We start from the raw sequence: 11525 nt of genomic DNA on the forward strand, positions 1-11525 counted from the left end.
ATCTTTTGAACACTTTTTTTACACGTCAATTTGGTAACTTTTTCCATCGTGAATATTGGTACCGAAGTACTATTAGCTTTCTTCGCACATACTTCAATTGAGTAGAGTCACGATAATATCGGTGCTTATGTAAATTGTTAATTAACATTTTTTTAGAATCAGGCAAACTTATTTCGGTCCCACTGTTCATTCAGCTTTGTAGCAGTGTCGGTGGCAACATATAATGACTTTCTTGCTGTTATATTTAATACATTTTTAATAATATTTTATACGCATTATTTATTTCAGCGAAATTGATCCGGCAAGGTTAACAGCCAATTATGTTTCATGTGTTTTTACTTCGTCAGTTATTTCGTAATTGCAGCACAAGTGTAGACCAAAAATGTAATCTTTTTTTTTTTGTGTTGCATGTTAGCAACACGAGTCACCGAAAGTATGTTTTGAAAACTACCATTCCTTAAACCGATTGTTACCCATAATGACTAGAGAATGGATTGGTGGAGCCGCCCATGTCGTAGATCTTATCTACGATAATTGGAAAAGAAACTGCGTTATGCATCCCACAAGACCTAAATCCTTGTAAAATTTATACTGGAACATTGGGATCGCTAAACTTACGCTTATACCTGATCTTTAAAGGGATATATTCTTAGAGATTTGTGTAATTAGATTGACTGACAAAGTAAACAATGATAGGTTTTTAGCGAGCCTTTATTTTCATAATTAGTGCTCGCAGGAAGAAATTGCAAAATAAAAACAGAAGTCACGCTGACCAAGCGGTTGTGTCATGAGATAAAAATTTTAGGTCCATAAATAAATATTGTAAGTGAAAAGTCGTGCGGTCTGAGGTTTGCAATTCCGCCTCGGTGGCTCCGAGGCGAGAGCGCCGGCCTACGGATCCCCAGGTGGCGGGTTCGAATCCCGACCGAAGTGCCCGCAATATGACGGAGGCTTATTGCGGAGAAGGCGCCGTGTAAGCGAGCTTTCGGTTGCACGTCAAAAGATCTCCAGGTGGTCGAAATTAATCCTCAGTCCTCTGCTGGGGCGTGCCAGAGGCCCGTCGTTGGTTTGGCACGTAAAACCCCCAAATTTGACTGAGGTTTGCAATTCAGAACCCTCACGAAAAGGTGCTGGAGTGTGTAAAAAGTGGAAAGCCAGTCATATACTACTAGTGCAAATAATAAAAACGACACATTTCAAATACATAATAAAATTTCCTGTATCCCGTCCCACATTACACTAAACACGGTGAAATAACGGGAGGAGAGCGAGGAAGGGCAAGTGAGAAATTACGTCGCAGCGTGAATAAGAACTGTGCAGAATATGTGAGACATTGGTCCACTGTTTGCCGAGGCTCTCGTCAACTCTCACCTACAAGCATCTCCAAAAGACGACAAGCCGCTGGTCGAATACACACTATCCTAACATTTACAAATAAAGAGCACAGAGTGCGAAATCCATAACCAGCACACGCGCGTGTTTGTCGCTAACGCGATAGCTTCATGCGCAGGCCTTATGTTCTAGGCGGTATTTCCAAGTATATTGAAGATCACTACTCGTAACTTTCGCGGCCCGCGGGTGAAAACTGATCGCAGCGCCCCTGGCGAGCCTGGATTCTCCGCTAGCAGACGAATTCCTCGACACACATTAGCATTACCTATCTCCGCAGGAGGGAAGCAACAAAAAAGTATCACGACGTTTGTTTTACAGCGCAGCTGTTTATGGCTAAAGTTCGGTGGATTTTTCGTGTGCGTCAACAAAAACTCAGGTCCCGAATTTGATGCAAAATTACCTCATTCTATACAAAAGCTTATACGACTTATCACTTGAATATGGGTTTTCAGTAGATTAGTTATCAATAGGCACCATTTTCAAGATCAGTAGACTTCCAGGTAGATAATAAAGGTTTCTCAAAGATTTGCCGCTGTGTGACCCGCGTCGGCCATGTCTACGCTCGCACCGCTCTCTCTTTGTCGTCGTTCTAAGTCCTTGCGTGCCTAGTTTCCTTTCCTTCCGCTCTCCCAGGGTGGCGGTCTCGCCGCGCGTGTCTAATTTCCGCCGGGTGGCGGTCCCGTCGCGCGAGCCTAGTTTCCGCCGGCTCCTCGGGGCGGGTCTGTGTCTTGTATTAAACAGCTTCGCTGGTCATCCACCTTCGCACAGTGGAATAGCTCATGATTTATATATTTTAATTTTTTTTCTCGCTTTAATCGTCAAAACACTTTTTACAACTTCGTCAGTAAAGTTATGTTCTTTGCGTTAAAAATATTTTTCTTTTTTTCCTTTTAAGGACTAGTTTTGTCTTTTTAGCCATGAAAACATTCAAAAGTCACAGTTTATGTAAGACATGCTAAGCAGGAACCTATCTTCGCGCAGTTTTTTTCTTTTTTAATACTTAAACATCTAAAACTTTCAAAACTTAGCTACAGCTCAACTCTCGTGTTCCGATCAATCTAAAGCCCTTTCCTTCGCTGTTGGCATCACAGTTTCCATGAACGTCTTGCTCATACCGGTCTGGGTGAAAAAACAGTCTAGCTAATATATCCTTCTGACGACATCGCCTACTGTAAAAAGTAAAAGGCAGGAGAACACCTACGGCAATATATTCATTACCACAATATCAATATTCTGCGTGGAGACGATTGTACATATAAAATATCAGTTCATTAGCGAAATGAATGTTCTGGTACACGTGATTTGCAAAAAACGGAGCTTCAAAGAGTACCTGCCACTCCTCACTGGTATTAGTGTCCAGCTGAATACTTATTAGTGTTCAGCTCGCACTACCAAAAGAGGGCGTTATAGCGCAAATAAAAATGAAACTCGTTTGCAGTAATACAATCATGTTGACGTTAACACGTTACAAGTAACGTCGTTACCGGTAAAGTGTTACTTTTTCACTAACGTAGTAACATACTCGTTAATTTTTCAAAATAGTGATGGGTAGCGTCGTTACGTTATTCGTTACATCTTCTTCCCAAAACTAAAAAAAAAAACACACATATATATTTGTTTCGTGTTTCTATATTTCGTTGTACCTTATAGTCCGGACGGAACCGGCGCTACGAGCTGACGTGATCAGTCAGTCAAAAAGGCAGCATCATGGTGTTCGCCGTGTTTCTGTAAGTGTTATATGATTGCTGAACCAATCATAAACAAAAAAGACCCAGTGACTTGCGCTTTTAATGTGGCTTGATGGGCCCCATTAAGTTGTAGCGTCGGCTTTGTCTGGACTATAGCTGATAGGTAGAATATGCGCCAAGTCATTAACTATTGCACTCATTCCACATACCTTCAAAATTGTGCGTCTTTCCACCACGCAAAAAGATCCACTTTAGAGAAACCCCAACTCCAACGCCCTTTGTCCCAGCGTCAAAACGGGTGTATCTCAAAACGTCCCATTCGCATTTGAACCATGCGCATTTCGTCCCATTCTCATTTGGTCCTTCTCGTTTGAACCTTCTCATAAGATCCGAATCAGGTTTTTCTCAAATAGGCCCATTCTCATTTTGCCCGTTATCTGAAAACGTCCCATTCGCATTTGAACCTTGCGGATTTCGTCCTATTCTCACCTGGTCCGCCTCGTTTGAACCTTCTCATATGGTCCGAATCAGTATTTTCGCAACTGGGCCCCTTCTCTTTTTGCCCGCCATCTGAAAACGCACCATTCGCATTTGAACCTTACGTATTTAGTCCTATTCTCACTTCGTCCGCCTCGGTGGAATATTGTCATAAGATCCGAATCGGTTTTTCGCAACTGGGCCCATTCTCATATTGCCCGTGCGCGAACGGGCAATATGAAGCTTTGTCGAATTCATTTTTCTGCATTCGAAGAAAGGGATACCATCTTTTACGGACGAACAACTTGGTTTTATTTTTCACACATTTTCACATTCGTACAACGAGTCAACGGCAACATTTTCGCGCGTTTATTTTTCCGGCTAAAGCTCTGAACAATGCTTACAGCCCAGAAAAAGCTTGAGCCAAGTTTAGAAATTGAAAAAGCGAAATGGCGCCGCTGTTGAAACGGCCTTCAAGCTCCGCCAGTTTTCTGTCTTTATTGGCCCACTTGCGGCCTTGCGCACGTACGGCTCCCCCGTTTGCAACTTGAAGCAAGAGGACTCTTGTTTGGGCCTCGTCTCTCTTGATTAAATCAATGAACGCGAAGGGATTCGGGTGCGCTTTTCCTGACATGCCTTTGATTTTTCGATGCCATGCCTCCATGTGGTTGTTGGTTCTGGGTCCCCTGTTTCCATGGTGGTTCCACTGTTCGAGTTGGAAAATGCCACTTATCCACGTCGCGTCGAAGTAATCGAGTACAGCAGGTAGCTCCGGTATACCGAGCAATAGACCCTCCTGATGCAGAAACGCCCAGGCGCGAGGGATATCACAAGGCGGAACAAAGGAAAGTGCCACGAGCTTACGAATCAGAGCCCTTACTTGGTTATCACTGGAATATGCACTTTGGAGCCCAGCCCTCTGAACGGAAGCCCATACTCTTTGCGCAAAGTGAAAATGGCACCCGCGATGAGCAGCTTGAGGAAACACGTCGCGCAGACCACCAATAAGCGCCTGCTCAAAATCCGTCATGAAAATATCAGGGGTCGAGAATGAAATCCCAGCCGATATGAATGCAGCTTTGAGCCCTTGAAAAGCACGGACATAGGTTTGTCGTGACCGACCCGACAACAGGAAGTAAACCGCTGCGCTATGCACGCCGTCGGTTACAACATGCAGGGTTACAAGTTGGTCATAGATGTGCGGTACAACAAAAAACGTCCCATCCGCAAAAATAATTTTGGCTGACGACAGCCGCTGCATTCCATCTCGTGTAGCGAAGGCAAGTATGCAAGACGAGGGATCACTGCGGTCGTCGACGACCAGGAACGGCTCTGCGCTTTCTGTCTTTTTGTGGGCGTCGTTGAGTTGCAGAGTGGAGGCTGATGATGGAAGCGGTGGCTGCGCTGAACGCCTTTCCCGATACATCGTATCCTTGAGGGTGGCAAACGTGGGTACTTCTGCTGCGACTTCATCTGGCACCTAGAATAAATTTAGTGATTTGGTTCAGCTAACTTTGAATAATACTTCTTTATACGCGATAGATGTAATAATGTAAAACCTACTGCAGAACAAGTTCGGAGAAGTTCCTCTTGAAACAACCTTGGCACGGGCGTATTGGGGTTGGCTGCTGCTGCCTTTTTCAGTGCCACGCGCAGCTGGTCCTTCACAAGCGTCGCCTCGTCTGGTGCATGGTTATGATCGTCTATAAGTAAATAGGAACGTGAATGGGCAATGACACTTTAACTGCCTTTAGGCTTGTACTAAGTGGTGCTGATAAGAGTAAGTAAGGAACGAAAACAAATAGCGATTTCTATCATGCTGAAACAGACCGTCAAAGGCAAATCGAATATAGCAACTTACGTGATCTGCTTTTCACGTTGTCTTCTTCGGTCAATATCGAAGCCACACATCCTGATGAAGTGTAACGGCAACAACGCCACGCGATCGTTCCGTTTGCATTCTGTCGTCGTTTGTAATACTTGTAGCCTTCAAGGTGAAGACACAATTTCTTTTTTTGCGTTTCGCTTAGAACAAACTTGTCCATCTTCCCTGACTGACGTCTCGCTGTCGAGTGAAGCGACGATTCGATCATGGAATTCCGGGTGCAAGTTGACGGTTCAGCGTTTTATGACTCAGCTCCCACCACCCACGGCCCACCCCGGACAACAAAAGAACTGGATTCACAGTCCCCACTTTCTCTCGACCTATGTTGTTCTCCCATCCGGCGTTCCCCACTCCCCCCCCCCTCACACACACACACTTCTCACCCCCCAAAAATACAAACACTATAGATAACGTAATACGTTTGTACAATGTCGCCTGCTTCTCTTTCTCTAAACGAACACAAAGAAAAGAAAGAAAACAATGGACACTTTGCTTGGAAACTCTGTTTCCAAGCAAAGTGCGACCTCAAAGAAAGTGACATTTCGGACTGTGATCTGTCTGCGATAAGTAGTTGGTCTGTTGTTTAGTCAGGCAGTAGCTTTTGTCCACGACCACGACCCACGGCTAAAATCATTGGCAGAGAGATTAAGCCAATAGCGTGGCACACACACAACAGGAAATATTAGTGAATTTATGAATATATATTACCCCAAAAAACAAAACAAATTTGGAGTAGAAAGAGTCAAATGTGCCGTGTCAAAGCAAGATATTTTTTTAGAATGGTTGTTTTGAAAGGGGCCCAGGGAGAAGGGCGAAAAGAGAACGGGCTCAAATGAGGGAGGTTGAAATACGAAGGACGAAATGGGAAAGGGCCAAATGCGACAGGTCAAAGCGAGAAGGTCTTTTTGAGAATGGTTGTTTTGAGAAGGGCCAAGTGAGAAGGGCGAAACGAGAACGGGCTCAAATGAGAGGGGTTGAAATACGAAGGACGAAACGGGAAAGGGCCAAATGCGACAGGTCAAAGCGAGAAGGTCCTTTTGAGAATGGTTGTTTTGAGAAGGGCCAAGTGAGAAGGGCGAAACGAGAACGGGCTCAAATGATAACCACCCCGTCAAAACACGCTGTCGTCAAAAAAAAAAAAAAAACAACGCTGTTATCTCCAATTAATTACTAAAAGGTAACACAAAAGTAACGTGCGTTACTTTTTATCGGTAACGGTAACAATAACGCGTTCCTTTCATTTTGAGGTAACGTAGGTAGGTAATGAGTTCCTTTATCTAGCAATTAACGAGTAACGTACTCCATTACCTTTTTTTTGGTAACGCCTACAACGCCGAATATATTGCATACTTTTAGTCAATGGCTAACTTTCTTTACACTCGATAAATGCCAGCACTCGGAGGGCATTCTCGCCACTGAGTCCGTCTTTCTAATTTTACTTTATTTTTTTGGTTCAGACGCCGCTGCGCCGTGGCGTCTTTCGTCTGTCTTTTTGTTGTTCTATGTTTCTTTTTACAGCGGAACTGTTAAGGGCTAGTTTCCCCAGGATCGTGTCCGGTACAAAACAAATGTCGACATCCGTGGTCGACACAACACTCTGGTTGCCCCTGTCGCTCATAGATGGCGGTAGCTGTTCAGAGTGTTGCATTTGCCGGTTGTCTGCTTGCCTCCGTTGCTCATAGATCGCGGAAACATTTCCAGCCTCGGCAACCAGACAACTGGCTGCTACCGTCGCTCATAGATGGCGGCAACATTTCTTCGGAGGTAAAACAACGGGAACGGAACGAGCGGCGATGTGCGCAGCATCGCGAATGGCTCCGCAACCGCCGCGAGGCCGCTATCGCCTTAAAGGGATTGTCCGGTCAAAACCGGAAGTACTTAAGTTCTTGCGCTCGTTACGTCGAGGGAGCCTTCATATAGACAAACGTCATTTTTATTTTGATATATGATCTCCCGTTATTAATTAAACCTTTCATGAGCCTATGTACGAAACTGCACCCCGAATTTCGCCAGTGTCAATGGCTGACATCCGTAGCTGCTGCGTGACTTCACAAAACGCAAAAGGTTTGTCGGATGGTCGGGATAACAAGCGTTGGTCGATGGATATCTTGTATTTTGTTTTGAATTATATAGTCTCCTAGGCAGTACCCTACTGGAATACGGTTCTTTTAATGCAGTTCCCAAGCACGTGGAAAAAATGTCACGCCTTTTACGTCTTTTAGCAGGATATTACTCGTAGAGACAGCCATAATCTTCGAGCAAACGTATGCCGTTTCGCGCAAACACAACTGCGACGGACGCCAATCGAAGTGGGGCGCGCTTGCAAAGCAAAGGATGCAGATTTCGCCTCTGAAGCGGCACCTAGGTACACGAAGCGGCATCTGGGTACACATTTCGGCGGATCCACTGGATCGGTGATGAGGCTGCGGGTCATTCCCTCAGAGGCGATGTCCACGGGTCAAAGGCTAACGGCGAGCCGTTCAAATACATGTCGTCACTTAACCTTAACGAGCTTGGTGAATCGTAGTCACGCTCCATTTTCACACGCGGGTCTAACAGATATCGGGCTGCACGCGCGCTAATTACAAACTCTTGTATCATGATGGCCTAGCTGTTGGTTTCGGTTTCGCGGCATAATCAAGGTCTGTTCGATTCAGCCAGGAAGTTCTGAACTATAGTCGGTTACAAGTCACGAAGGTAGCGGCAAATGCCCCTCAAAGGGAATCTTTGCACTTTGACGATAGGTTCGCGGCATCAGGATGATTTTGCGTCGGGAGTCACTGGCGGCATAGCGCGGTCCTCGACGACGAAGGCCTGACGATAGCGTCTTGGCCAAGACAGTTATCGACCGTAACTTTGGCGGCAAGTTGAAGCGAGAATCGGCAAAAATGCCGATTCTCGGCGTTTTTTCCAGGCCCGTTAGTGGTCGTCCACAGATACCAGCGGACAAAGCATGCAGTATTATGCTCAGCTACCGGGACATGCGAGTGCCAAAGCACTAAATCCCAGGCCTCTGCAATGTAATGGAGTCGTCAATATGCATCCAAGAGCAGCTGAAGGCGGGGACTATCAACAGGGCAATTCCTTTCCCGTGTCTGTAAGTAAGAATATCAACACTGTGGATCCCCAGATAGCATCAAAAAGAAACAAATTACGGGAGCCAATATTTCAACACTCACCACAGGGAGCCAAACCTAGCGCGAGCAGGTGCCTAAAACGCTTTCAGAATATCATAATCAAGCAAATTCCTACCCTCGGTTATGATCTCAATTCCGCGTCCACCGCGGGTACGTTATTATCATAAATAAGAGGAAATGCAACCTCCGTATCGGCATTACTGCGCTGCGAAAAATCGACCGTAACTCGCGGTGCCATTTTTCGCAGCAGAGCTGCGAAAAATGGCACCGCGAGCAGAGACGGACGAGGAGTGTCGTCTGATATATCGCCGTCTGCTCTTGTCTGCTTCTGCACGGACGCTGAACTGAGTCCGGAGCAGGGTGTAAGATAGACAGGTGGGGAAACGGCCCATAGAAGCCTACCGCAGCGCCGTGACCGGATTGTGTACTCGTCTGCTTGCGGGTACCCCCGATTTGCTACAGATGGCGCTGCGGCGAGAGGAAAAAAATTGGAATCGAATTTGCATGGAACTTTATCGGAGAGTGCGCAAAATAAACCGAGAGCACGACATTCCTTGATTGAAAATCCACGAGAAATCATCTTCGTCAGTTTAGCCGGTCGCCCCCGGTCGCCCACCCGGAGTGAGAGTTCGCGGTGCTCCACATAGATGGCGCCACAGAAAAAAAGAAAATCAAGGGGGACACAATCCGGTCGCCCATTTGGCTCTCGTTTCCCCACCTGCCTATCTTACACCCTGGGGTGGACGTAGTTTAATATCGTTGGCACAGCATCACACCTCAGCGTACAAGCCTCCTGTCGGCTTAGAGCTTAGCTCGTAGCTCTCTTCTGTGAGATGATTGCTGCATAGGTGGGATCTCGATCTTGACAGGAACCCAGTCCCTACGCATGACGACAATCCACTTTGCTCGTCACTGCACGTCTCGCGGAAAAGTGTGGAGCGTCATTTCTTTGCTCGTATGCACTGCCCGGTGGTTGTGGCACCCAACCGCGCAACAAAAATCTCACCCAACCACGAAACAAGTCGAGCACAACAACAAAAACGAAGCACGCTGAGGCGTTCACTCGCAGGCAAACGACGAGACAAAAACGCTCGCGTTGTGTATTGTGACGTCAGAGCTTCAATGTTGCCAACGAAAGCAGCGTTTACGCTAGAATGCGATTGGAGCGGTATAAATTCAATTACTCGCGCAGAGGTGCATATAAAATTCAGATATTGCACGTACGATCCGTCTCGAGGCAAAAACAATGATATTCGATTGTTTTCTCGAATACAAAATTTGACCTGACAATCCCTTTAAGTTACACCGCGTCGAGCGCTTCACATTCCCTTGCGAAAGAAGAACAGATGGAAAGCCACCGCCGAGAACTGAAGCTACAGCTCCGTTGCTCTTCCTTCTTCACCAAAATAAAAAAGAGCTGCAAGTTTTTTTGTTTTTTTTTTTGCGGGTATAGCTTTTTGTGATTATTCGAGGAAAAAAAAAATGGTTGTGTACGAGCGCCAGACCCACTCTACAGCACAGGCACTGCTCTTCCTCTTCCCGTGTTACTTCACACACCGAAAGTCTGTCTCCTCTCGCTCCTCCTCCCCTTCCGTCCTGTAGGCCACCGCTGGTACTGCTCTCTACCTCCCCCAACAACGGTGACACTATCCCGCACAGACGCATAATCACCGACGTTTTTCCTTTCCTTCAACGCCATCTTTTTCGGCGACAGTCTTTTATAGCCCCCCCTCCCTCCCCTCTCCCGCCTTTACCCTCCGGCAGCTGCCGTTGCAAAATATTCGCCTGGTTACGCAGTATCCTCCCTGGCCCCCTACTGCCGTCGCCCTGGTTCCGTGGTTCTACAGAATAGCTCGCATACGTACTTCCGCTTCTTCCACCGCAGGAGATCCGATCATAAACGCCCGCGTATAAAAACAAACAAACAAAGAAAGAACAGTTTTTTTTAGCACATGCACCATTTTGCACAATCGTTCCACCAAAGCATGCACACATCTTCTGAGACACGTCTCCTAAATCACTTCCACTGAAATCAAAGACCCATTGCAAATATTGTACAGCACACGGGCTGAAGGAAAGTCTTCAACATGCCTTTTTTCAACGCAAAAGCTACCGCTGTCATTCGTGTTGCGTTCGCATTTTTGTTTTTTGTCTCTTTTTGCGCGGACTTCGCGTTGGAGCCGTCGGGCTGTTTCTATTTATTATTACTTTGTTTTGTAGGCTTTCGACCTTTTATCAGCCACTTCGTAGATATTATACGCGCAATTTTGATTTTGTTTCTTTAAACACCGAGGCATTTGTGCCGTCTGCAATCTTGTTTTTTATTCGCGATCACTTTTTGTTTTGGTTTCCGGATGAAGCCCCCAAAGTGCCCCCTCTGTTTTCAGTCTTGCTTTTTTTCTGACTGCTGCAATGTTTGTAATGCGTTTGCATGGTCATTCTTTTTGTCACTTTTGTTGCGTTGTGGCTATCTGCGTGTGTGCTTGTAGGCACGTTTGCTACTCGTAGGCTCCAGCTATAGCTTGTAGGCTCTCTATAGCGATATCCTCCGGGCCGACTGGCGATCTGACTTTGAAGTTCGGGTATCTTTTTATGACCACCTATTCTGAAAAGGCGACATGTCTGGGTTATCGTCTTGTACCTCTCATAAAAAAAGTAAGGTTTGAGAACATAGTTATAATGGATAAAGACTTCTTTCCAGTTTTCAGACTAGAACCAGGAGGACATAATAGGTACTCCGAGCGGCTTTGAACCTAATCAATAAAGTAATAAATGCCTGTTCCTATGCGCGCTATATTTTATTGTCGTTGCGGTTGTGATAAATTGGTATCGTTGTGGATACATGATGAACTTAATAATTTGTTTCAGCTTTTAGGATTGGGAAATCGGGCTCGCAAACGTCTAGAACCTCGCGGAGCCTATAATTTTTCATTGCGTCGTCAGCTT

At 45.9% G+C, this 11525-nt stretch overlaps 1 protein-coding gene across 1 annotated transcript; it reads right to left on the reverse strand.

Annotated features, from left to right (window-relative positions):
• Window positions 1–3845: 3845 nt before the first annotated feature.
• On the reverse strand, window positions 3846–5709 carry LOC115309830. Its single transcript, XM_029968080.3, has 3 exons — window positions 5419–5709; window positions 5121–5260; window positions 3846–5037 (listed from the first exon to the last, which is right to left on the reverse strand). Exons 1-3 carry the CDS (start codon window positions 5648–5650, stop codon window positions 3958–3960), a joined length of 1452 nt encoding a protein of 483 aa, XP_029823940.1. The 5' UTR covers window positions 5651–5709; the 3' UTR covers window positions 3846–3957.
• Between the last annotated feature and the right edge of the window lie 5816 nt (window positions 5710–11525).

Source organism: Ixodes scapularis, unplaced genomic scaffold (assembly GCF_016920785.2).
Source record: "Ixodes scapularis isolate PalLabHiFi unplaced genomic scaffold, ASM1692078v2 PGA_scaffold2__306_contigs__length_199485367, whole genome shotgun sequence".
NCBI lineage: Eukaryota > Metazoa > Arthropoda > Arachnida > Ixodida > Ixodidae > Ixodes > Ixodes scapularis.